The sequence below is a fragment of the Chelonoidis abingdonii genome, chromosome 16 (genome assembly GCF_003597395.2).
Source record: "Chelonoidis abingdonii isolate Lonesome George chromosome 16, CheloAbing_2.0, whole genome shotgun sequence".
Taxonomy (NCBI): domain Eukaryota; kingdom Metazoa; phylum Chordata; order Testudines; family Testudinidae; genus Chelonoidis; species Chelonoidis abingdonii.
In genome coordinates, this window is record NC_133784.1 from 26,001,175 (window position 1) to 26,027,486 (window position 26,312).

Below are 26,312 nucleotides of genomic sequence, written 5' to 3' on the forward strand. Positions count from 1 at the left end.
TCCCACCCCACCCCCCCAATTGATATATTATGCATGAATATATTCAGTGAACAAATGTCTTAATTTCTGCATTCAATTTCAGAGAATTCAGAAATACAGTAGAACCTCAGTGTTATGGACACTTTGAGAATAGAGGTTGTCTGTATCTATGAAATGTTCATAACACTAAATAAAGCACAGTTCAGACTCCAGCTCCAGCAGCTGACACTCCAGGCCAGCAGCTCCCTCCTCAGCACTGGCAGCTCCTTTCCCAGGGGTCGGACTCAGTTTGCAAGCTTGTCCCCCACCCAGCCAGCTGCTCCTGCTCAGCCAGCTCCAGCTGCCACGGGCTGGCAGCATCAGTATCTTCACCTCCTAGCTGTAAGTGACTGTCCCATGCATGGGCGTGGGGATGAGGGTGGTAACAGGCAGCCCAGATGTGCCTAACTCTAAGAGGCAAGGTACAGTACAGTATTTGCTTTCTTTTATCTCTTCTGCTGCTTGATTGCTTACTTCTGGTTCCACTTAGCGTCCAGTTGACTGGTCAGTCTGCAACTCTGATGTACGTATTGTGACAAAGTTCCTCCTTTACCTTGGTGGGTCCTGCGCTTATTGGCGGATTTGCTCCCCTCAGTGATCTTCTCCTCTGGTGGAACCCACAGTCTGGGTCAACTCCTCCTGTGTTTGATCAGGAGTTGTGAGGGTTAGGGGGAACCCGGGCCCGCTCTTTACTCCGGGTTCCAGCCCAGGGCCCTGTGGATTGCAGCTGTATATAGTGTTCCTGTAACAGCTGCATGACAGCTACAACTCTTTGGGCTACTCCCCCATGGCCTCCTCCAAACACCTTCTTTATCCTTTACCAGGACCATCTCCTGGCGTCTGATAATGCTTGATTGTCTGATAATTCCTCAATCCTCCAGTAGCACACCCTCTCAATCTCAGCTCCTTGTGCCCCTTGCTCCCAGCAACTCACACGTGCTGCTTCTCCTCTGGCTCCTCCCCGCCTGACTGGAGTGAGCTCCTTTTTAAACCCAGGTGCCCTGATTAGCCTGCCTTGATTGGCTGCAGGTGTTCTAATAAAAGTAGCTATCTCAACTGCCTTCTAGAAAGATCTTAATTGGCCCCAGGTGCCTTGATTAACCTGGAGCAACTGCCATTTGGTTACCATGGTACAAGGGATTTGTTTAGCCTGGGGCTAACATACCTGTTTCTCAGTACTTTCCTGTAGCCATCTGGCCTTGCCCCATCACAGTATCTTTGGGATTCTACTCTATTTAGTAAGTTTGGCTGAAGTCTGTCCCACTCTGAAGGCTTAAGGCAACAGGAAACAGTCAAATGTCAGCATTCAGTTGCTGTTTTTACTTTTCGGCAAGGTAGTGATGACTGAGTAGGGCCTCAATAAAATTAAATATTTTGATCTAGTCAGTTGGTGCATATAGGACTAGTTGAACTCAATTTGCATTTCAGGGTTTATTATTTAATGGGTTTATTATTTAACGGACTAATCAGTTTGAATTCAAACAGTACAATAGAATCTTATTTATTTGTACGAGCGGATGATACCAACTGTGAAAACCTGAAAATCAGAAAGGTATTTAGGCATAGCTGTGCTCAGCACTGCAGTGCCTAACTGGTTTTAGAGCCTAAATTTCAGGAATTAGAAAAAGAAGTGGGAAAAGACAGCTTTTTGGGGCCAAATTATGTGTGTGGATTAGTAGTGTCAAATCAGCACAGTACTACTGTATATCACTTACTACCCAAAACTATTTGCATTAGTGTTGTATTCAGTATCAAATGTTTCCGCATTAATTCTGCCATCTTTTTGACTATCCATCCTGTGATACAACAGGAACACAGGAATATTGAATTCCATCACCTGACACTGTTAATATGTGTAGAAGGTGATGAAATGTGACAGAGTTTCATTCAAGTGTTCCTACAGAACGAGTTCAACTACAGGTCCTCTGCTTTAAATATGGACCTTTGCACCATGTTAATTCTCATTGCCAATAATCTCCACGCATAATTAATGGTGTTTAGTTAGAAGACTGTCACACAGAGACAGTTAAGTACATCATGCTATGGTGCGCAAGACCTGCATTAAGGCTAACTCTCTCAGTCTAACAACCAGGTTTTTCAACCTGGTTTTAACTACAGTTAACCTCCTTGATCAATGTAATCAGCCAGGCCATGATTAAGTGAAGTCAGGTTGGGATTCTGGTAGCTGAAAGACGAAGTGACAAGAGTAGGCATTGCCTTTTACTCCTGTGGCGTGGGATAATTGTCCACATTTACACACTGGAAAAGAGTTGTAGAAAAGAAAATAGCACAGAGGCTATTTTCAGTTATCTTAGAGGAGGAGAGGTAAAGGAGAAAGCAATTTAAAAAACTCTTACATAAGAAAAATTAAATCAGTTAAAGGAGAAGATGAGGGGATAATCCCAATAAAAATCTGTTACATGTATATTTATATTGTAGCAGCATACAGTTCATAAACAAACTCAATGTGCTATGAGTGCAGTAACGGGACTAGAGTGAGACTAAAAATAGTGTGATTGAACTACTGTGGTTAGCACATCTTGTTAGTTTTATTATTTGTTTTTTTGTGGGGAGGGTGTAAAGATTTTCAATTAACTATTTTGTTAACACTTCTGAAGAGAGGACTAAGGTGGAAATGCCTTTTACAACAAGTGACTGAAGGAAGGACCTGACAGAGAAATTAATTCACTATATTCTGTTTATATTTTTCAAAAAAAGTAAATACAGTTGTAATTCTCCAGTAAATAGAGGTGGATAAGTAATGCATAAACATCTCTTTACATTTTAAATACGTTTGCTTTGACTATGTGACCACGTTTGCATCTCGTATATTTATTTTGTGAGCATTCCAATAATTGGTGTATTAGCAAAGGTGTTCATTTAAAGTGAATTTCAAAAGTTGCATGTGAAAGTATTCATGGAAACTCAATTTGAAATTCATGTCAGAAATTTTCACATGCTTACTGTATTCAAAACAATACTATGTGATTCAGACAAAATCACAACCAAGTAACATCTTGAATTTAGAATATTTGCAATTGAGCCATAGAGAATGATGTATGGAAAGAGAAGGTTCGAAAAACAATGAACTGTTTACAGACACTCCATAAGTAGCAAAGGCTAATGACACTTACCTTTTTTTTGCAAAATAAAAATCCAGTGTGCGCTGTGGTGCACAGACGTGGGTTTTTAACCTCTGTAGAGCCTTAACAATTGTTACGATTTTTTTCAGATAACTATTTTTACCCTCTCTTTTCTGCACACACGACACCTTTTTATCAAGTGCTTTTGAAATCTTTGGCTGCTACTGCAAAACTGGTTTGTATATGCTGGGTAACACTTACCCCACTTCTGTGTTGCTCTTTTTTACTCATCTAATATTTCGGAGGGAACAAGGTTGGCAGCAGGCTGTCTGTCTGTGACTATTTCTCAAAGAGCATGTTTCATGGTCAGGTAAAACATTTTTGCAGGCATTGTATGTAGTCTTTTTTTGCATTGCTACAATAGCAGTAACAGTAATTATACTTTCCTAAAGTAACATAGGAAACTACAAATAGCAATGGTAGAGGGGAAATATTTTCTTTGGTACTTTTCCACTAGTCAAAGACAAATGTGGAAGATAACCTGGTCCAGTGGTTTGACTATGGAACTAGAAATCAAGATTAAAGACTACCCAAAGCTCTTATTATTTTATTTGTATTAATATAGCTCCCAGAAGCCCTAATCCAGGACCAGACATTGGTGCCAGATAGTGTACAAAGACAGAGGAAAAGGATGATCCTGGCCAATGGTGTCAGAACAGGGGGTGGGAGAGGCTATGACTCCATCACTTTTAAAAGTGGGAGGGCTATGCATATATATACGAAGCAAGATAAACTTAAAATACACTATCAATACAGGTGACTTTAAATCTTATTAAAATATATGTAGAATCTCTTTGGCCCATACAAGGTTGTGCTTAGGTTTGTGTGGCCCTCCTGTTTAATAAGGCTGGGCATCACTGGTGTAGACACAGCCTAAGTACAAGACAAGAGACATCAGATGGGTACAGACAGACAAGGAAATGAGACAATATTGGTCTGTGTGATAGGCAATGATTTCAGCATATCAGTGGCCTAACTGCTGTCAAGTTTTTTGTTTTGTTTTTTTGTAGGCATCATGGCAGAGGGCAGTTTTGAGGAGGAGTTTGAAGGAGGATAATGAGTGACTGAAACATACCACTCAACTTTTGCAGTTCAGCTTATATAAAGGTAAACATTAAATAATTGTAAATTACTTCAAAAGGGTATTGGGAGACTTAGTTTATATTTGCAGCGTGCTTTAAGTGTGCAAAATATTTTTAAAATAATTGCTCTGCCCTTTTCACTCTCCCACCCTCAGATGATCCTTCTCTGTTCTAAATCGAAGCAACATATGTGAATAGCCCATATTTACAATACAAAGGAAAAGCTCACTTTTTAAAATATCATTTATTAACATAGGGCCAGTTTATTGTTTCCTTGGTACTATTTGGGGAGTAAGGCACTACTGAATATGTGTAAGGAAATTGGAATCTATTCCTTAGTAACTGCAATGTGAAACTACTCCCTTATACACAAAAATTTGGTCGTGCACTTTTACTAAAAACATTTGCACTCATTTGCTGATCCTATTCATCTTAGCTGTAACATTGCTGTGCAGAGAGAACCTCTAACCCTGGGTTCATCAGTGGTACTACCTGCATCATGCTGCTGTTCTCCATTCATTTCCACAGCAATCCAGCAGTAATGCGCAGTAGCAGGAAGTCTTGGGAGCCAACCCTGTCACTGTCTGGTGCTCATGTGCTGTTTCCCACCTTTGCTTCTACAGACATCCAGGGAGTTCAAGCAAGAACACTAAAAAAAAAAAGAAAGAAAGAAAAAGAAAGAAAGGAAGCTCAAACGCTTTTTTTTTTTTTAAATCACTTTTTTTTTTTCAGATGCAAGACAAGTGTTTAGCTTACTGCTGAGAAGGAACAATAAAGGGGGAACTGTTCACTTTAATACATCTTTTCAGCTAGTGGTCCTCATTTTTCTCATTAGTAAGGCCAGTTTGACATCATGAATTTTTGTTGCAATAACACATACAAAAAATCTGATCTCCAACCCACCTTCAAATGGATTACAAGAGCATGATAGATCCAGACAGCATGGTATGGGATTGAGCAAGAGATATGAACTAGCAGCACAGTTTTTTTGCTTTTTTTTAAACTATAACTGTTTATCAAACCATACATATCACACCTGTAATATAGCTCAGTGCCTCTCCTGTTTCCGATGGAAAGGCTAGGCAGGGCCATCTTCTGTCAGTTTCTTGGCTTTGATACCTAGATTGCCAACCACCTCAAGCCAATGCCCATTTTACTGATAGGAAACTGAGCGCGTGAGTGACTTACCCACAGTCACACGGAAAGTCTGTTGCAGATCAGGGACTTGAACCCAGGTCTCCCATGTCCCAGGTCAGTGTCCTAACAAAAGACCATTCTACCTCCCTCTGATCACAACTATACAAGCGAAATGGACAAGTAACACCGCTTAAGTCAGTGTAACTAAGATCAGAATCTGGCCCACTATATGTCCTTTTAAGGATATTTATTTTGAACATTTTAGCAATACACCTTTCATAAGTCTTCAAGGGATTCAGCAATGCTGGTCTTCTGTCACTTTAGGAGCTACTATGTTATTAAAACAAAAAAACTGGTTAAAGACCTTAGCCAATGAGCCATCACTTCCTCACTTTAACAGGATCAACAGAAATTAAACTAGCAAAGCCATCTTGCTGCCAATAATCAATTAGGTTTGTCTATTACCTGAATACTGTGCCTTTTTATACAAATTTTAAAAAACTGTTACATTTCCATGCACCAGGATGGAGTACTTAATTGCCTTTTCATGTATATTTTTTTACCAGATCATTTTTAATGATTTTATTATCCTCCTTTATATTTGATGGTATTTCTTTAGCAATTCATTTAACTATTATATTTCACTTTGTGATGCACAAAAAATGTTACTTTAAAATATTAATTTGAGAGGGATCTGGTGTCCTGAAACAGATTTGCTCAGCTCTGTGCACGGAAAGTTAATATATTTTATTTTTCTGTTAGTGTGCTTCCAGGGGTACTCATTTTCATAAAAAGCCTAGATTACCATTCTCAAAAGCTTAGAGTACTACTGTTATATTTATCAGTGACTAGGAAGCCATCCAATAAAAGTACTAATTTCTGAAGAGAGAGGTGTCAAACTTGTCAAAACATGACAAACTTTCGTCTCCCCTCATGAATGCACTCCATGTAAAATCCTGGTGGAAGATAGCAAATAATTACCCAAGTTGCAGTAGGGATAATTATATTTTCCCTGTAAACAGAGTGAAGTGTTTTCTTGCTAGGTAAACTGAAGTCCTCTCAATAATCACCAGTGAAGCATGAACAGACTATGCAAACTGCCACCAAACACATCACTGTCTAGTTTACTTATGTTAAAATTATAAGGGCCAAGTTTCCCACTGGCATAAGTGGGCGGAAATCCACTTAGTCAATTACTCGAAGGGACTTTTGCACATCAGATCACTGCCTTTACTAATTGTATTCTGTCAAGAGTTGCTTATGGAGAAACTGTAAGGATAGCTTCATTTAAATGTATTATGTCATGCAGTAAGTTACTGCTTCAACTACTGTATAATACACAAAATGAATCACATTTTGCTGCATATGAAAAACTCCCAAGGGTTATAGCTCCTAACAGGGATGGCTCCATGTTTTTTTCTGCCCCAAGCAGCAAAAAAAGGGGAGAGGGGGGAGAAAAAAAAAGCCGCAATCGCAATAAGCAGCTCTACTGCCACCGCTTCAGTCTTTAGCGGCAATTCGGCAGCTGGTCCTTCACTCTGAGAGGGACTGAGGGACCTGCCGCCGAATTGCCCCTCTCCCTTGGCTGCCCCAAGCACTTGCTTGCTGGGCTGGTGCCTGGAGCCGGCCCTGGCTCCTAACTCTCTACAAACCTTGATCATTTTCTCACCAACCTTTGCAGTTTTCAGGAAAGCACTTAAGAATGAGCTTAAGGCTCACATGAGTAGGATTTAAGCATGTAACTAACTATGATTTGCTGCACTGGAGCCCAATTCACGAACCGGTTCAGAGAAAGGAATGACCTGCTTGCCTGCCTCATAGCAAAAACAAATGAAACTACATTTATTTGAAGAATCAAGCTGTCATCTTTTCCCCCTCTAAGAAGGAAATATGAAATAAAACACAGCATTAAGAATGACTGTTTAAAAAAGAAAAAAAGAACATTTTAATACTGAAAACCCAGCAAAGGGATACAGGTTGGATAAAGCAGCTAGAACCTTAACACCCGCGCAATGCAGTAAAACACTCATGTAATTCAGGAAATGTAATGGAATCAACCAGTGAGACTGGTTATACAGTTTTGTCAATGCACAAAATAAACTGAAAAATAAAATATATTTTTCCTCATTAAGTATTTCACAAATAAGCTTGTAAGTATAGTATGTTAAAAAATTTTTTTTTAAAAAGTAAAAATGTTTATATGTCCCTCTACTACAACTACAAGCAAATTTCCAGCAGTACATCAAGTATTGTGAAAAAAACCCAAGCATCCAAAATGCATCCAAACCTTAACTGATTTCTAAATCAGAAAATGTTTTAAAAATAAATGCGAGGTACTTTTTAGTTGCATTCTGGTTTGAGTTTTAGGGTGCCCTTGATTCTCTATAACCACGAGTACTGGAAACTTGCTTTTAAAATGAAAGCCAAAAGTCTCACCTAACCACATACCTCCAGAAGCTGGGACTTTAAGGAAAAACACCAAAACCCACAAAAACCTCACAACATCGTGAGAGTTGGCAACTCTATGTGCCCCAGAGACAGCCCTACCACTCTTACAATTAATTGTTTAAATGTGCCTTTTTTCTTTACTACTGGGTGAAAGACTCATACAAATAAGTGAAACTGACTATCAAGAGGAAACAGTAAAACTGACTTTAATCAAGACCATGAAAATCACTAATTAGGCCTTTTAAGGTGCTACCACTTAAGAAAACCCCAGAGTTAGTAAAAAAAAAAAAAAAAAAAAAAATTATATATATATATAAAATGAATCACAGGAAGTTTGCACCCTGGACATCTATAAAAAAAAAAGATATTTTCCATGGGACTGTCATTATAACTAAGTCTGGATGGGACTGAATCTTTACATAGGCTATAGTTTTAGCCAGGTTTTAATGAGTTAATTGTCAACTAATAACGTTAACATGATTGTGAATTAGAACTGGTTGGAAAATTTCAGATCAAATTTTTTCATCATAATTTGCCAATTTATCTAAACCAAAATATTTCATGAAGATGGTTCTGTTTTGACAAAGTTTCTGTCTGGAGCTTACCTAGTTTCCTTCCAGCTTGTCTGTCTGTCTGTCTCCCTGGTAGTCCAACTGGGAGCTCACTCAGGGCCTTCGGCTCTGGGGCAGCCTGTCAGGTAGACTGCCTCGGAGTCAGGGACACCAGGGTTTCTGGGATGTCTGCCTCTGGGGTAATCCACCACGTGGACTGATTCTGAATGAAGGCACCATTTCCTTTCATAGAATATTTTGAAAACGGTTTTCATTCTGAATTGGAACAAACCCAGATTTGGAGGTATTAAAATCCTCCATGAAAAGGAATTGACTTTCTCTGCCCAGCTGTAGTCTGAAGGTGAATCTAGACACTTCATAAGTGAGTGTGTGTCCTGAAACAACCATTTGCTGAGTGTTTAGATTTACCACTTGATGATACTGTACAATGCTCTCAACTAAACTTCAGTTACAACTCAACTGAAAACTATAGACAAAACTATAGAGAGGGGTTGTCTACACCGTTTGTAGCAGTTTTAGACACAGTTAAATTGGTACAAATAGCTGTGCACAAACAACTTTTCTGTATCAAATATCCATTCGGCTATGAATGAAGTTGTTAACAGATAATAAAAAGACACATACATTTAAGCTAAGAAAGAAATAAGACAATTAAAACTGTTTGATGGTGTTCTACTAGTTCTGAGGTACAACCCCCAAAAACCCTAGTCCAGTATTTTTTTTTTTTTTATACAAGTTACCTTTTGGGAAGTAGTAGATGTGCCAAGATTTAAAAATTCAGGTAACTCAGAAACGACCCTCAGCAAATATCAGTTTACCCTCTACAGAAGTGTAACTTTCTACAATTGTAAAAAAGTACATATAGTTACCAAAATTCAGCATGCTAATGCATGTTATTTAAATGGCAAATTCCTGCTACAATGCTTCTACTTCGTCTAAATCATATAATTTATCTCCATATGCCTGAAGTGGTGTGGGATGCTGGAAGATAAGGCTACCCCATGGAAAAACTATAAAATATTTTGACTCTACCATAGAGTGCCAAACAGAATACATTTATCATATTTTCTTGTAAGCCAATATATTTCTTGGGATTGGCAAAAACTAGTAATAAATTTCTGTGTACAAATGGTCACAGTACAAAACTAAATAGGGGGACTTTGTACAGATGGAGTGCTATTAAGCACTACAGTCTCGTATGCTTTGAAATACAGTCCTAACTCCTGATCCTGGAAGCTCTAGTCACGAAGATGGTTTAATTCAGGCCTGCACAACTCGTAAAGCGGCGAACGCCACATTACTCCAAAGAAAACAGCTGAGGGCCGACCCCCCCCGGCCCTGCGGAACCCCCACAGCGCCACTAAGCCCCCCTGAAACACAACAGCCCCCTAACTGCTGCCCCCGCCCCCAGCACCACCTGCTCTGCAGAAACAATCTCTTCTTCCCCAGCGCTGCCCCACGAAACAGCGGTATTGAACCCTGGTAATATGTTATAGCGGGCCCCTAAGGTAGTATAATTAAGGTAAAAGAAAAAAGTCTTTTTGCTAGAAGTAGAATAAGATCTTCCTCCAACTTTGTAATCAATTGCCCTGTTGAATGAATGAACTGTGAATGGGGAAGGCGTGGCAGGCAGCACCTCCAGACTGCTGCAACCTTTGGAGAGGGGATGGGAGCCAGACCAGATCAGTAGAACAGGTCAGCCACTGACTCCTCGCTCACCTCCTCAGCCCCTCACCCCCCGCAGTTCATCTACTCACCCCCTGCCACCGCCCGCCCGCTCGCCTCCTCAGCCCCCCCCACAGCTTGCCTCCTCACCCCCAGCCACTGCCCACCCCCTTCTGCAGCCCCCCTCCCTTACCCACCGCTTTCCTACTCATCCCCCCACGGGCCGCACAGTGAGCCCACCTACTCAATCCCCGTGGGCCACACAGTGAGCCCATGTGAGCTGCATGTGGCCCCCAGGCTGGCTGCATGTTGTGCAAGCCTGGTTTAATTTAATTAAACTTTCAGAATTTATATTACCCAGCTCTCCAGAGTATCTTCCACAACTAAAACAGAGCAAAATACATACCAAAATGTGTATAAAGCTGATATTTTTAAATTTTGGCACCTAAATTTAGGAACCTAGTAACATGTAAACACCTAAATCAGGCTACTATTTTATCTAAGAGACGCTGAATACCCACAGCTCCTACTGAAGTTAATGTGAGCTTTGCCCAGTAAAGTCTGAGTAAGGTCCTCTTTATTTAGCAAGAAGCACTGATTTTTGTTTTTGTTTTTTTTTTAAAACACAGACAGAACTGGAAAGCAGCTGAATTACCAATAGGAAGTTGAAGTTCAAAACCCGTAAAATATCTCTTTGCTAAATCTAGCCTAGACATCCAAAAAAGAGATTACAAATGACAGAACAGAACCCAGTCTCTGGAAGTATACTGCAACATACAGCACTTATTTCAGGATTACAAACCTTCCTAGAACTCTAGAACTGCATTTTCTGTGACACATGAAATGTTCAGTGAGATAGCAACAACTGGAAGCAGCATTAAAACCAATTACAGTTCATTAAAACCAATTACAGTTCATTAAAGCCAGATGGGCTCACTTGAATATGAAAAGAAATCCAAGCGGGATGCTGAATTAAAGTAAAATTGGTTGGTGTTTGAGGTCTAACATTGTTTTTAAAATGAGGGGAAGGTCAGAAACAATGAGGTGGTGTGTCTGGCCAGTGATAGGTGTCTGAGGTGGATGCTGTTAGTACAGTGGGGAATGTACAGTCATAGTGTCATGAAAGTAGCTGCACTGCTGAGAGGCAAATTCTTGGACATGGAAGTGGCATCATATGCAGAATCTATTTCTGCAAACCCAAGAAAAGAAATGAAGATACAAAACCTATCTTAGTTTCATTACTGCTTAATTCAGTGGTTCTCAAACTATTTTTTCTCTGGACCACTTGAAAATTGCTGAGGGTCTCTGTGGACCACTTAATGATCTTTCCAAATGTTGTTTGTACTGCTAACTAACTATTGTAAAGCACTTTAGATCACTGAAAGCCAAAGAAGTGTACCAGACCTAGTTCTGCTTACAGCAGAAGTTTGCTCCTTAGTTCTGTTCTGTATTCCCCCTCTACAGAGAAAAGACTCTTTTCGCTCCCCAGAAGTACCACAGCCTCATTAACTATCACTGGTGAAACCACACCTCAACCTTCTAGCTCAGAAATCTTGAAAGTCACCCATTAAAATAAAAGGTTGAGGACCAGAAATTAAAGAAATATGGTACCAGGAAAGCGGCACATTCACTTAGAGTCACACTGTTACTTAACTTCAGCTTGTTACATCGGTGCCTTTACAAAGAACGAGGGCAGACTGAAGAGATACAGGAACACACTATCATATTAACCAGAATTCCATCCTCTGCAAGAAATAGTAATCCTGAAATCCACAGAAACCAGAAGACATCATTTGACATGCAGTCTAGTCATTCAAAAGTGTTTCTGAACCAACCACATTTTTCTATGACCCACATTCTGAACTGCTTATTCCACTGATATGCTATGCATATCTCCTTTCCCCTCCCCATTAAAATAAATCTTTATTGCAAAATCAAAACAAACATCATTCAACTGTGAATGGAAGAAGCATTATGCTTGTTTGCATAGAGTATTGAAAGGTGATGAATCAGTTTGGGTCTACACTGGACTCTCACTATATGGAGTATTACACTGAGCTCATGCACTGTTATGAGAAATCAAACCTACAGGCACCAATGCAACAGAGCAAATAGAAAAGTTCACTTAGAATTACAACTCTACCCCAATATAACGCTGTCCTTGGGAGCCAAAAAATCTTATTGCGTTATAGGTGAAACCGCATTATATTGAACTTGCTTTGATCCACCAGAGCACACAGCACCCCTCCCCCACGAGCACTGCTTTACCACGTTATACCCAAATTCGCGTTATATCAGGTCGCATTATATCAGGACAGAGGTGTATCAGAGCATTTTTGCCATTGAAAAATGAGGAAGCAGGACTCTAGGTGGTCTCCCATTAAGTAGCATAATGGGCATTATAATGAACTGTAAATGACCTCTTTTACTCAAGTTGATCCCCCTCTCTGAAAAGCCAGATACGGCAATGGTATCCCTGTTGCCTCTCTCTCTGAAAACCCTTCACATAAGTTAGATGTTTGAAGTGTCCTTCACCAGTGTTAAACTGGTAGTTCAAATATTCAGTTCCTCCCACAGTCTCAGAAGAGGTATACTATGTCCACCTCTACACAGGGAACTAAACCTAGATCTGCTAGCATAACATCAGATATAAAGATAACCAGAGTATAGACCACAGAGTTTGTATTCAGCATATATTGCCATGGGCCATGTCTATATCACTGAAGTACACCATGCAGAGAATACCTATCTCAGTACTTGCAGGTCCAACTCAATCCAAGTGACCATGAGGCTTATGGCAAGTAACCAGCTCCACTTTTAACTAAGCTTTTGACAATCCTCCTGTACTAGCACCACTGTAGTCTACCATGCACAAGTAACAGAGATGGCCTGTTTTATTATGATAAGAGAAACACTGTGGGCCTCAGTGAGAAGGTTGGCACGTAACATAAAGGGATTTGTATAGAGCAACGTACTGAGCACAACACATTTGTTATCAATACACATGCACATCCAACTGGTTGCAAATGCAGCTGAATAGGGCCTTTAACCCAAGGGATCAATGGATACACAGGTGTAAACTAGCCAGGCCTACAGAAGGAGGAATGGGTGAGAGTGCCTAAAGAGAAAAAGCCTCCTCCCAGACTGATTGAGGGCCTCTGCTATCCCTGTCACTGCTGAGAAGGGATCTAAAAAGGACCAGAGAATAGTGACCAACATGCAGTGATCTCTCCCCTCACCCGGAAAGACTCCTTTGTTTAAACATTTCCATTCTACAAGTGATTCCTCTGCCTCCTCCAAACTTCTTTAAATTTTGACAAAATGGCGAAAGAGACATCAGCAGAGGTTTAGCCTCTGAAATATATAAAGTAAGTAGTAATTCAAGAATTCCACACCCTCATGAACTGACATTTGTTTTACAAGGAATTGGTCTGGTAATCAGGTATAGAAATTCCTGAAAAGAGGAATAATTGTATGAAAATGACAAGTCAGCACAGGCAGCTCCTAGGAAGGAGCCCCTGCACGCAAGAATATTGTCTCTGATAAACACAAACCTTTCCCTAATACACTTCTGGGGAAATTCACAGAAGTAGAGAAAAAAGATGGCAGTGATCTTGTTTGGTGAATCGGACTGGCCATAATAATTAGCAGTAATTAAAGCTTACACTATATAGCACAATTCTTTTCATCCAGAAGATTCCAGAGTACACTATTTAAAGCTTACACTATATAGCAGAGTACATTAAATTAAAGCTTACACTTTATAGCACTATTCTTTTCATCCAGAAGATTCCAGAGTCCTTCATAAACTATACTTGTAAAACCACCACTGAAATGCAATCACTTCTGGTCTGAAGAATAGCCAGCCAGCACACAGCGTGCTGCACAGCTGCAGATCCGGCACTCGTACTATGGCATTGAGTATGCTATAAAAACAGACAAAAGATAAGATGGTACCATGCAAATACCCTTGTTTATGGCAAGTCCTGAGGGATCATCAGTGAATTCACTAACCTTTTCCCCCAAAAAAACTATATGGAATTCAATATTTTCCTGTAGTTTAGTTAAATCATAAACAACCAGTTAACTATTTATATACATTTCAATATTAAGTTCTTGGGGTAAGGAACTTGTTCTTATGTCAGGAGAAATATATTGCTGATATTATATAAAAAAATAATCTCAGAAGGGTGAAGGACTCTGGTCACATATAATTTTTTGTACAATAAGTGTTTCCAGTGAAAATTAAATTTTCACCAGGACAGTTACCATCCATGAAAGCCTTTGAGACACAAAACGAATATGTGTTTTTGTCCTTATCTAAAACTAAGGCTTCTGGTTACAGTTACTCACATCTTACAGAAAAAAATTGAGAATCTATTTAAAAAACAACACTGCTGATACAGCATGTATGGCATTCATCTTCCTTCGTTCTGATACATACACACAAACTGTGTTTTCCCCCAACCAGGAGTCCAGTTACTTCTGCTATTTATACCTTTCCACCTGAACTCAGGATCTTTAATCTGTGACTTGTCAAACTGGCACAAGTCAAGAATAAACATTAAATTTAAACTCATGTAAAGTTATCTAGCGAAACCTCACAATCCACATATGAAGCAGATTGTGAGGCCATTCTTACAGACTGGGTACCGAGGTAAGGCGTATATAAAGTGATTTACTCAAGACCATTCAACAAGCCATTCATCAGGATATGCAGGTGAATGAAAACTGACACAGGGATGGATTTAAGTTACAGGCTTTGACTTTATTAGCTTAAACATTGGGAACGGACACTAAATGCCCCACTTCCTACATACCAGGCATTTAAGTGGATCCAGTGCAGTGGTAACAGGAGTCCCATCATATAACCCATAACTGTCCTAAGCCCACCTCTAGGGCTCAACTCACTTTTGAATCCTCTGCCCCCACCCCCACGAGTGATTTCCAACTCAAGAAGATATTCTTCCATTAGCTCTGGTTGAGCTACCATGCTAAAAAGAGACTGTAGCTATGGTGGGGCAAACTGTCAGAGGGGCTAGTGGCCCTGAGTGCACACACATCTAAGACCCTATGCATATCCTCAGGGTGGCTAGTCACTGGCGGCTACATTCTATTTTTAGCATGCCAGCTCGATCAGGTCTAGTGCAAGTACATTTCAAGTTAGGAATCACACTCCTTGCTGGAAGTGTAGGCATATCCACAGGCGAAGTCCACCAGCAAAATCCCACGTCTCATACTTCTGGAGGCTGACCTTACTGGCCCTCCTCCACACTGGACACCACCTACAAACAACAACTGAACATTCCTACAAAATCTTAAGTAGGAGAAGGACGTAGAAATTAATATTAACCAAACTGTTCCTCCATTATGCTGCAAGTGAAAAAAATGCACCAGGTCTGCCGATTTGGCCCCAACAGGAAAAAAAACATTCCTTCTTGACCCCTAAAACAGGCCGGATCCACAACTTTCTAAAAATACAGCTCCTGTACTACGACTACAGGGAAGCTAAAGAGGAGCAAGAGGCTCAGGTAGACGTTTAAATTAATGATTTAGGGAGCCAGGGGCCAATCCACTCCTGGCTCTCCAGCTGCAGTTGGAGGAGGAACCTAGCCCTGCATTCCTAGGTATGCACTCCCTCATCTTCTTACTGGGCTGTCCATCTCGCAGCTGCTCGGACCAATCTTCCCACCCAGTGAGAGGGAGAGGAGAAGGATGGAGATGGCAGTATTAAAGCCGGTATTAGAATAAAGGAGTTCCTCACTCTCAGCCTTGTGCACACTAGACCATGCTTCCTCTTCTATTACTTCAGTTACTGACCGACTGAAATTTGAGAACCAATGAACAAAACACATAAACAGGTTACCCAAAAAGCCTTCTCGTATTTCCTACTTATTTCCGCAAGCAGAAATTATATTCTTCAGAAATGCTGGCCAAATAACTGATGTTTAAGAAATGTGTTAAAATTTAAATTAAAAAATTACTTGTATCCTGCCATCTGGGAACAGCAATTCTCTAATCATTTCTGTAGATGAGCAGCAAGTGATTGCCTGGTTGGTATAACAGCCAGAGTTAGAAGGTTTTTGAACAGTCTCTCTCAGCTAGCTACTACAGCAGAAAGGGCTACAAAGTGCACTTTTGTGGGATTGTTTGGCAGACATATAGAAACCATAAAGAGCAGATTTAATCAGTTCTATATTCAATGAAGTCTTATTACCTACATCACAGCATGATTCCAAGCAACTGCAATAAGGATAATACTTTTTTTTTTTTTTTTTTTAAAGAACATTAATGTAAGAGAATTTGCTTCTGGATCAAAGTGCCATCTTGATAGTCCTGAAAACTGATGTCCTCTATGTGGAAAAAAAAGAATAGGCTAGTTTCTTCACAGCACCCCATCAACACGCATCATGCTGTGAAAAGGCCACCTGTAAGGGCAAAAAAACCTAATGCACTCTCCCTCCCTCACTGAATCCTTGACGTCTAATGAGATTCTCCAGTTAGTGTCAACTGTGGTGCCTATGATACGGACAACTGTCCAACTTAAACTTGATTAAGATCCCTATCATAGGCCACTGAAATTAGCATCAGAGTTAAGAAAATTTGGTTGCTGTCAGCACAAACTAGAAATGAACAGCTCCAACTACACTAACAGCACCTTGAACTATCAATTTCCTTCACTTCTACATATCAAGTGCATGTTTGGACTAAACCTAAAACTTGTTTAAATGGTTACTGCAATCAATTTGGCTCTTCACCCTGGAAATGCAGAACAGAGAAGGCACAACTAAAAGACAACTTGAGGCCAAGGTATGACTCGAATCATATCACAGAGCTTACAAGGCACCCACAGTTCATGGACCAGGCAAATGGACAGCTTTAAGATTTAAAATGACAAAGACATGCCCAATTTACAATATGGAGAGAGAACACTTCCATTGTCAACAAACTGTTAAATACATTCCTCCAAATCAAGTGTTGATTTTCTCCAAGTACAACATACTCAAGCTGACACCATTATGAAGGAAAATACTAATCGATTCAATACTTTTAACAATAGAGCATATAAAAGTTTGTTTGTTTGTTTTTAAATAAGATATACATGCCTTCTAGGAAATGAAAGAAGAAAAGCTGCTGTATTTTCAAAGAAGTACAGCATTAAATCGGGATTCATAGTAAGTGACACTTTCCCCAGTAACTGCTGCTATTGTTCCTAATAGCACCACAACATTTGTTTATACATAAATGCTCCGGAGCATAAAGATCACAGAAAGATTATTAACAACAAAAAATTCAGATGTGTTTTGAATGGTTATTGTGCTAGGTTTGGAGACTAAATTCAGTGTGAATGATTTTAGTTCTACTTTAAGTGCAAAGGTCAGTGAGGTCTTAACTATGGAGTTGTGCTATATGCCTCTATTAACAGGGGCGGGCAAACTTTTTGGCCTGAGGGCCACATCAGGTTTTGGAAATTGTACGGAGAACTGGTTAGGGGAGGGGTGTGTGGTCCAGCCTCCACCCCCTATCCACTCCCCCCGACATTTCTGGCCCCCTGATAGCCCCACCAGACTCCTGGCCCATCCAAACCTCTCTGTGTTCCCTGACAGCCCACTGGAACCTCTGCCCCATCCAACTACCCTCTCTCACTGACTGCCCCTACAACCCCTGCCCGACTGTCCCCCACCACCCCATCCAACCCTCCCTCCTTCCTGACTGCCCCCATTCAATCCCTGTTCCCTGCCCCCTGACCACCCTGCCCCCATCCACACCCTGCCCTCTGACCCCACCACCCTGAACTCCCCTGCCCTGCTCTCTATCCAACCCCCCACTCCCTTACTGCGCTGCTTGGAGCGCCGGTGGCTGGCGGTGCTGCAGTTGCGCTGCCCAGCTGGAGCCAGCCACACACTGCACAGCACAGAGCACCGGGTCAGGCCCGGGCTCTGCAGCTGCGCGTGGCTCCCAGGAGGCTCGCCACCCTGCTGCCCAGAGCCTTGTGCGGCAGCGCCAGTGAACTGAGGCTGCGGGCGGGGGAACGGGGGGGGGCGGGGGGGGGTGGGGGTGAGCCTCCCGCAGCAGGAGTCAGGGGCCAGGCAGGAGGTTCCGGCAGGGCTGTAGTTTCCCACCCTCTGCTCTATAATATTGTGATATGGCTTGATTCATCAATCTGTGTCCTCTTTGTCAATCCCAAGTTCTCGCACAATGTACAAAATACATCCAATATAAATATTGAAACTAGGCTTTTAAGTCATGTAAAGGAAACATGAATGTGCAATATCTATTCTAATTCATCCCTGAAATCAAATTACTCCTTCCAGAAAATCCTAGGCAAATTGCTGCTCTCCTGAAGGTCGCTTAAATCCAAGCAGTGAAGTATTAAGGAAAAAAATAATTGTTATGTATGAGAATGTACACTGGTGACTTGATTTTACGGTGCTTTAACATGTAAATACATACTACTGCTTATTTCCTTCCTGCTCTGGCACTAAATACTATTTCAATCAAAACGCAAAGATAACATTTCACCACTTCTCGAGACAGCTTTTAAACCACATAAACACACTTAAACCAGGTAACTCCCACACAAAAAATTTGCATCTAAGGGCTGGCTACATTGGCACTTACAGCGCTGCAACTTTCGCGCTCAGGGTTTGAAAAAAACCACCCCCCTGGCCGCTGGCAATCATGCAGGCTTTAAAGTGTCAGTGTAATTCAGTCGCCTGCAGCGGCTCCCAGCACTGCACGCTACACCCATGAAGGGGTATGTTGGTTACAAGCAGCGCTGGGAGAACTCTCTCCCAGCGCTGCGGCTCTGACTACACTCACACTTCAAAGCGCTGCCGTGACAGCGCTCCCACAGCGCTGCCGCGGCAGTGCTTTGAAATTTCTAATGTAGCCATACCCTTAGTTGCTGAAGTAGAGGAGCAACTAGCATGTAGCCATATAGACCTCAGGACACACACTGATCTGGTCAGTCATAGATATATTTGCAGTTGTTGTACCAGGTCTAAGTTTGGTGTCATGTTTAAATGTGGCTACCTCTGTAATGATAAATATTAAGGGTTCAATCTAACCTTCAGTCATGATTTTCAAAAACAGGAACAAAGTTTGGCTCCTAAAGCCTAAAAAAGGTGGCCACATTTTCAAGCATGCTAAGCACTCAGCAGATTCAGCTGACTTCAGTGGGAGCTGTTACATGCTCAATACTTCTGAAGAACTGGATGATTTTCAGCTTTCTAAATATGGATTCAATAGAGCAACTTTAGGTTCCTATACTTTGAAAACTTTGGCATCACTATTTGGGGAAAAGCTGGCCACATTCAAAGGCTGATTCATTTTTAAAACTCTCCAAATTAGGCCCCAATCATGACCTACTGTTTATTCACACTAAAAGGTCACTCACTTGTAGCCTGTTACTGTGCGACTGACTGTTGCTAACAGGTAATTAGGCAAATATTTAGAAGGGAGAAGAGCTCCTCAGTAATAATTGGGATTTTTGTCTAGTGAGTCAGAAGAGGTCTTATAAGTTTGTTTTCAACCTTCTCATAGTTCTGTGCTCCATTTAATTAAGGCAGGAAACCCAGATATCTACATAGCAACAAAACAGCCATTCAGCCCAAGCCCCGTGAGCCTGAGACTGCTGGCATGGGTCAGCCGCGGGTGTCTAGTTGCTGCATAGACATACCTTAAGGGGCCATTCAAGATGAAGTGGCCTATTAACACCCCTGCAGTCATAGGACAAAAAGGGGCAACTAGTGGGCTACAAATTGGATTTATGGCTTATTAAAACAATGTCCTTATTGAAAAATAATGATTTTCAGTGTCTAGTAAAGTTATGAATTTAAGATCCCAGGCTTGTCTTTGAAGGTGTTGTGCAGGTTTCCTTTGAGGATGGAGGACAGAGATGTCAGATATGGAGTGATCATTTTGTGAAAAGTGTTCGCTCACAATATGGGCATTATCCCGTCTCTTGGAGACACTCTGTCTAATGCTTTGTCTACACTGTCAAGCTTCTGTGCAGCAAAGCAGCTTTCTGTGCTGTAACGTCCGAGGTGTACATACTGCCAAGCCACTTAGTGCACAGAAACTACGCAGTTACAGTGCTGTGGGAATACCACCCCAATGAGAGGGTGGCAGGGCAGCTCTCATTCTCGTGTCCTTACGCCGCATGGCTGGGGCGAGCTCATCACATCTGTGATTCTATGAATGTGGCTTTTCTCATCCATAAATTCTGCAGACACTGCTTGTAATCCCAGATGTGCATCACGATATGATCCCACCACCTAGTGCCTGTTTCCAGAATCCAAACGTGGCATTCCACTGTGGTCAGCACCTCCATTAAAGCCACAAGCAATCTCGTGTCGTAGCTACTACGCACGGCGAGATCAATGTCTCACTCCTCTTGCCTTTGTAGTTTAAGGAATAACCCACTGCCACTTGTGACGTGTTGGTTAGAGCGAGCAGCATACTGGTCAACAGTTCGTGATCCATTCCTGCAGCCCGAAGAGGCAGGGCGTGCAATACACAAACCATTGAAAGATGGTGCCAAATGCAGACGGAAGCACAGGAGTTTCTGGTATGTGAAGCAATGCATCACGGGGCACTGGGACATGACTCAGAATGCCTTGTGACCCCCTCTGACTTCCCACAACTCTTAGCAGCAGAAGAGAAAGAGGTGCTTTGTGGGATAGCTGCCCAGAGTGCACCACTCCGAATACCTCTGCAAGTGCCGCAAATGTGAACACGCTATTGCGCAGGCAGCTGACAGTGTGAACACACAACAGTGGTTTCCCTTCAGCGCTCCGAGTAGTGCTGTAACTCCCGGCGCTGTAACTGCCAGCGTAGACATGCCTTAAGGCCGGGGTCCTCAGCGCGGTGCCTGCAGGCACCATGGCACCAGCTGGGGCATCTAAATGCGCCCGCGTACTGGCCGGCAGACGAGCATCTGACGAAATGCCGCTGACAACTTGCGTCATCCAGAGGTGTCGCCGCTGATTTTCGGTGGCAACGCCTCTGGATGATGCTACTTGTTGGTGGCATTTCGGCAGCGATGCCTATTGACGTTGCCACTTGGCGGAATTTCGGCGGATGCTCGTCCACTGCCATAGTCTTCCATGGCTTGTTGTCTGGTGCCTGCCAGATGAAAAAGGTTGGAGACCCCTGCCTTAAGGTCTTAGCTAGCCTTGAAACACTACAGCATTACACCTACAGCACAGCACTTGCACTACTTAAGTGTAGACACTACCTACTCTGACAGGAAGAGTTTTCCTGTTAGTGTAGGTAATCCACCTTTCTGGGAGGCAGTGGTTAGGTGAATGGAAGAATTCTTCTGTCACTTAGCACTGTCTCCACTGGGTGTTAGATTCGCTTAAGTCACTGAAGGGTGTGGATTTTTCATACCCACAGGTGACATACCTAGGTCGACCAACATTTTAGCAGATACCAGACTTAAGCAAACACATTCCGCCAAACTAAAAACAAAACAAAAAAAACCACATCCCCCTTGTGCTTTCATTTTCATAGTCAATACTTTACTTAGTGCCCTTATCTGTTGTACAAGCTTCCTGTTAATCAGCAGCAATTTTCCCTCCCCAGAGCAACATCCACCCTTAGGTACTCAAATCCCTCCCAAGGATTTTGGTTAGTGTTATGATTAGATTGCATAGTGCTTATAAAAATATAAACTTTATAACTTGTCAGTATAAGCATCTCAAAGTGCTTTGCAAATGATGTAGCAAGCCTCAACAATCCTCAGATATATGTGATGGGTTTCACTCCATATTCTTTATAAAAATATGCTTATGATATGAGTATGACATAACAGATATACTTTATGCAGAAGGGCTCATGTGAAATATCACTGGAAAGGTTATGCTTTATTGAATGTGATTATCCAATTTGTATGCCTGTATCATTTCTGTATTGAAGTTAGGAATATTAACTAGCACGTATATTTCAAATGTGTTACTTTGGGTGTCACCCCCAACCAGCCCTTCATGTACAACAATGGAAAAGCCACATAGGGCTAATGGATCATTAGCAGAGACTAAGCCCTTTCACAGTCCATTGTCTTCCTGTGGACACTGAAGACAGCCTACAAGCAATGGCTGCCGCAGCCATACAGAGACACGAGTCCAAGTCAAGTGGTACTGGATACCCCTCCACCCCTTTTGGAATGCTAGTAGTTTTCCTATTAGAAGACAAAGGGTTCCCATCTTACACAAGAGCTATATAAGGCAGGGGAGTAACATGATCATGGTTCTCCTCTGCCTCCCCACCCAAAGAGACACTGAAAAAACACCTGGAATCAAGAACTGAACTGTTGAGCCCAAGCTGGAAAGCTGTCCAGCTTGTGAGTAATAATAACTGAGGTTCCAAGCTGGAGACCAGCATCTGCTTTTCAAGACTTTCTATAATCTGCCTGCAGCCATATCTTTGGTGAGAAATCACGATTTGTAACCAATGTCTCTAGTGAAACAAGCCTAGTTTGCATGTTTGGTTGCATTTGCTTAGTAATCTGCTTTGTTCTGTTTGTTACCTCTTTTACCACTTAAAATCTGCCTTTTATAGTCAATAAAATTTGTTTTATTTTTTATTAAACTGAGTTCCTAACTGCGGGGCGGGAGAGGGGGGGTTGGCAAGAAGTTGTGCATACCTTCCTTCACATTGAGGGAGGAGGCGGATTTCATAATATATCTTTGGGTCTGCACTCCAAGGGAGGTGGACACCTGTGTGCTGGGGCGAGTCCCTTAAGCTGAGCTTTCCCAGAACTGATCTCTGTGTGTGTTTCATTCTGCAGTTGGGTGTAGCCCTGCCTATGTGTGTGTAAGGAGGCTTAATAGCCTGACTCAGCAAGACAGATAAAAAAAAAGAGTGCCCGAACTGGCGTAACAGGCAGGCTCAGTGGTATCTCAGTACATCAGGTGGCATCCTAAGGAGAGCAACCTGTCACAATATATATATTAGCCCTACACAATAGATCATGACACTGCAAAAGATGGGGGACAGGGGAAGGTTGCATGCAGGGAATCAGTGACTGAGGTGCTTAGATAGTATGGTGATGTGAACCATATAGCACCTAGCAGAAAGCTCACCTCTGGCTACCAGTTCTGTCCTCTAGCCCCAAAAGCTGTCAGGGGTGAGAGAAAGCAGAATGAAACAACGAACTGGCCTTGGTCTAAGGAGGAAGGGGAATTCTGAGTTCCTGTGCATACCAGACCCTTCTAAACTGGAGTATGCATCACAGAGAGCCGCACAAATCTAAGTAGCTCAAAATGTTTCCCTAGCCAGTTTGGTCCACAGTTGTGGAACACTTTTTAATGTAAATGAAAGTGGTTATATACAGAGGATCATCACTGTATAGTGGGGTGACATAGCTCAGTGAGTGACATAGCTCAGGTGAGCATTGGCCTGCTAAACCCAGCGTTGTGAGTTCAATCCTTGAGAGAGCCACTTAGGGATCAAAGGCAAAATCAGTACTTGGTCCTGCCTAGTGAAGGCAGGGGGCTGGACTCAATGACCTTTCAGGGTCCCTTCCAATTCTATGAGATAGGTATATCCCCATATATTATTACATATTTTCTGCCACTGTTAAAATCTTCACTCATCAGATCTTTACTTCCCCTACTTTAGTTCCTTTGAAACATTACCTAAGTAGATTCTTTTTTCAGACACCTCAAAGGGAAAAAAATTGTGTGAAAGAGTGTATTTTGTCCACCTCTTCAAAAGCAGCACTGAGAAGAAGTTCGATCACTAGAAGAGTTCTTTCAAAGGGAGAATTTCCACCTCATTAAACTTACAAAACTCTGTACCTCCTGCAAATGACATTTTATTTATAGCGGTAGCATTTTCTGTATAATAACTGATTGGAGAAGGCTGTAAATGAGCATCACTGCATATATATATATACAAAACAATGATAAAGCAGTCATCAAAAAGCTACAGCTAATTTAAATAATATTCAAATAAGGCAATCTGCATAAATCCTCCACCTGAATTTTAATTTTGAAATACTTATTTCATAGCTTTGTGCTAGCATGAGGTAAGTCACTATGGAACATCTCAGCAAGTTGTTCCTTTTGCATCAGGTGAAAACAGCAAGCTGCCCTACAAGAGGGATCTTCTTATTAGCTGACTGTCTCTAACAGGTAAGTTTTGGACTGAAATACACTAAAGGTGGAACAGGGCAGGGCACTGGTTCTTCATGACAGGGGACACAGATGAGGAGCGATCACAAGCTTCTAGTTCATAAAATTAACAGTGCTGTGGACCAAAAAGGCAAATGTGATGATGGCTGATGACGACTCATGAAGGGAGCACATTGGCCCTGGACTGAAAGAGGGTTATTCACCTGCCAAGAGAAGGGACTTGACATTTTGCAGTCATCTAAAAAGCAAACACAATTTCCGGGGGGACAGTGCTCCTTGGGTAAGGTGTTAATAAACTCAAGAGATCCCATTTGAATGGCATCTGCGTTAGATTCTCCCTTGCAAAGCCTTGCCCTATAATTTGATATGAAGAGAAGAAGGGAAGTTGCAGCAAACAAGCCACAAGATATAGTCACAAACTAAATGCTTAATTTAACACACTGATGTTATGTGATTCATATACAATCCATGTGATAAGGAACCCAAAGCTATGGTTCAGGCTAAGAATCCAAAACAGTGCTTGTGAAGCCTCCTGGGGTGATGCATTGCTGAGGGTAGGAATAAGGGAATGTATTACGTTGGACTTCTTTAGCTGGGAGTATGTTGGGGGAAGGTTGGTAATAAAAGGTTTTATTCTCCAAACTCTTTACTTCAAAATCTAACTTGCTCTAGAGAGAATTTTAAACAATCTGCTCCATAACACACTGGACATGGGTTTCAAAGCACATTTTATGCAGCTTGTGCTTGCATGGAGAAATTTTCTGTACGTTTAAATCTTAGAATTATTCTGATTATAGGGGTTAAAGGCACCCACTTCCCAAAGGATTTTCCTCACTGTTGCTTGCAATGATCTTCAGTAAATAAACGCAGTGTCCTTACTCAGTACTGATTCTGCCACTGTGTTTGTATTGTATTGTATGGTTGTGAGTACAGATTTAATAAAGCAGTATGTTTAGGAATGTTTTCAAATAAACTGCAAGAAAGAACAACCGTAACAAGGTAAGGTTAGTATTAAGCCCAAATTTAAACCAATAGTATCTGCTAAATACAAAACAACCCTTAAAAGAGGTGCCTACATTACAGAAAACAAGGCGCTAAAACCATCAGAATACACAATGCTCAGTCAAGCCAAAGATAGTGGGAAATGCTGGCTATCCCTTGAAAACTTGTTCCATACTTCAAATTGCACATCGTCCCCTGAAGATGCACATTAAAAATGCGTGTTTTAATGGTAACAGATAGAACTCCAATTGCACTGGGACCAAGTGAGAAGTTCACATATATATCACAGGTTATGGTAAACAGGAATTAGAAAAATCAAACTTTTTGGGACAGTTTTCATTTTAGGGCTTGTCTATAGGGGGAAATTATTGCAGAACAGCTACTCCTGATTAACTCCATGTGGGAACACACATTCCATTATAAGAATGCTTTATTTTTGAAACTTCTACTTTAGAAGAAGAGTGCTTTAATCTGAATTAGAATTAGCCCACTTCTCAAGTGGGTTAAAACTAGTTTAGAAGACACTCTTATTCCAGAAGAGGAAGTTACTCACTTTGTGCCGCGACGGAGGTTCTTCGAGATGTGTGTCCCTGGGGGTGCTCCACTTCAGGTGTCGATGTGCCCCTGGACTTGCAGCCAGAGATTCATGATAGCAGTGCCTAGTCCCAATCTCGTGCCACTTCAGGCAGTTATCTGGCACTGTATGACAATCCCATCCCCCCTTCCTTCTCCACTACAGAGTCTGGTTGATAGAACTCTGAAACAGAGGGGAGGAGGGAGGGTAGTGGAGCACCCACCTCAAACAGGGCTTTGGAGCTGTAATCCAGCTCCGCTCCAGCTCAACGCAAAAACCTGCAACTCCACTGCTCCGGAGATGCTCTGCACTCCAGCTCTGGCCTCCGCTCCAAAGCCCTGACCTCAAAGAACCTCCATTACTGTACAAGGTGAGTAACTTTCTCTTCTTCTTCGAGTAGTGTCCCTGTGGGTGCTCCACTTCAGGTAACTTCAGAGCAGTGCCCTCGGGTGGAAGGAAAGGGCTTTGGAGTTGAAGTTGTATCAGATAAAAGCACCATGTACCCAAAAAAGGTATTGGAAGATGCC

The 26,312-nt window shown here is 41.8% G+C and overlaps 1 protein-coding gene across 1 annotated transcript in view; it reads right to left on the reverse strand.

The window, feature by feature from the left end:
• SFMBT1 (Scm like with four mbt domains 1) overlaps positions 1-26,312 on the reverse strand; it is a 136,326-nt gene that overhangs the window by 60,239 nt on the left and 49,775 nt on the right. The window contains exon 2 of the mRNA XM_032805826.2: positions 4,736-4,892. Coding sequence (XP_032661717.1) covers positions 4,736-4,763 — 28 coding nt within the window. The 5' untranslated portion in view covers positions 4,764-4,892. The remainder of the gene's footprint in view (positions 1-4,735; positions 4,893-26,312) is intronic.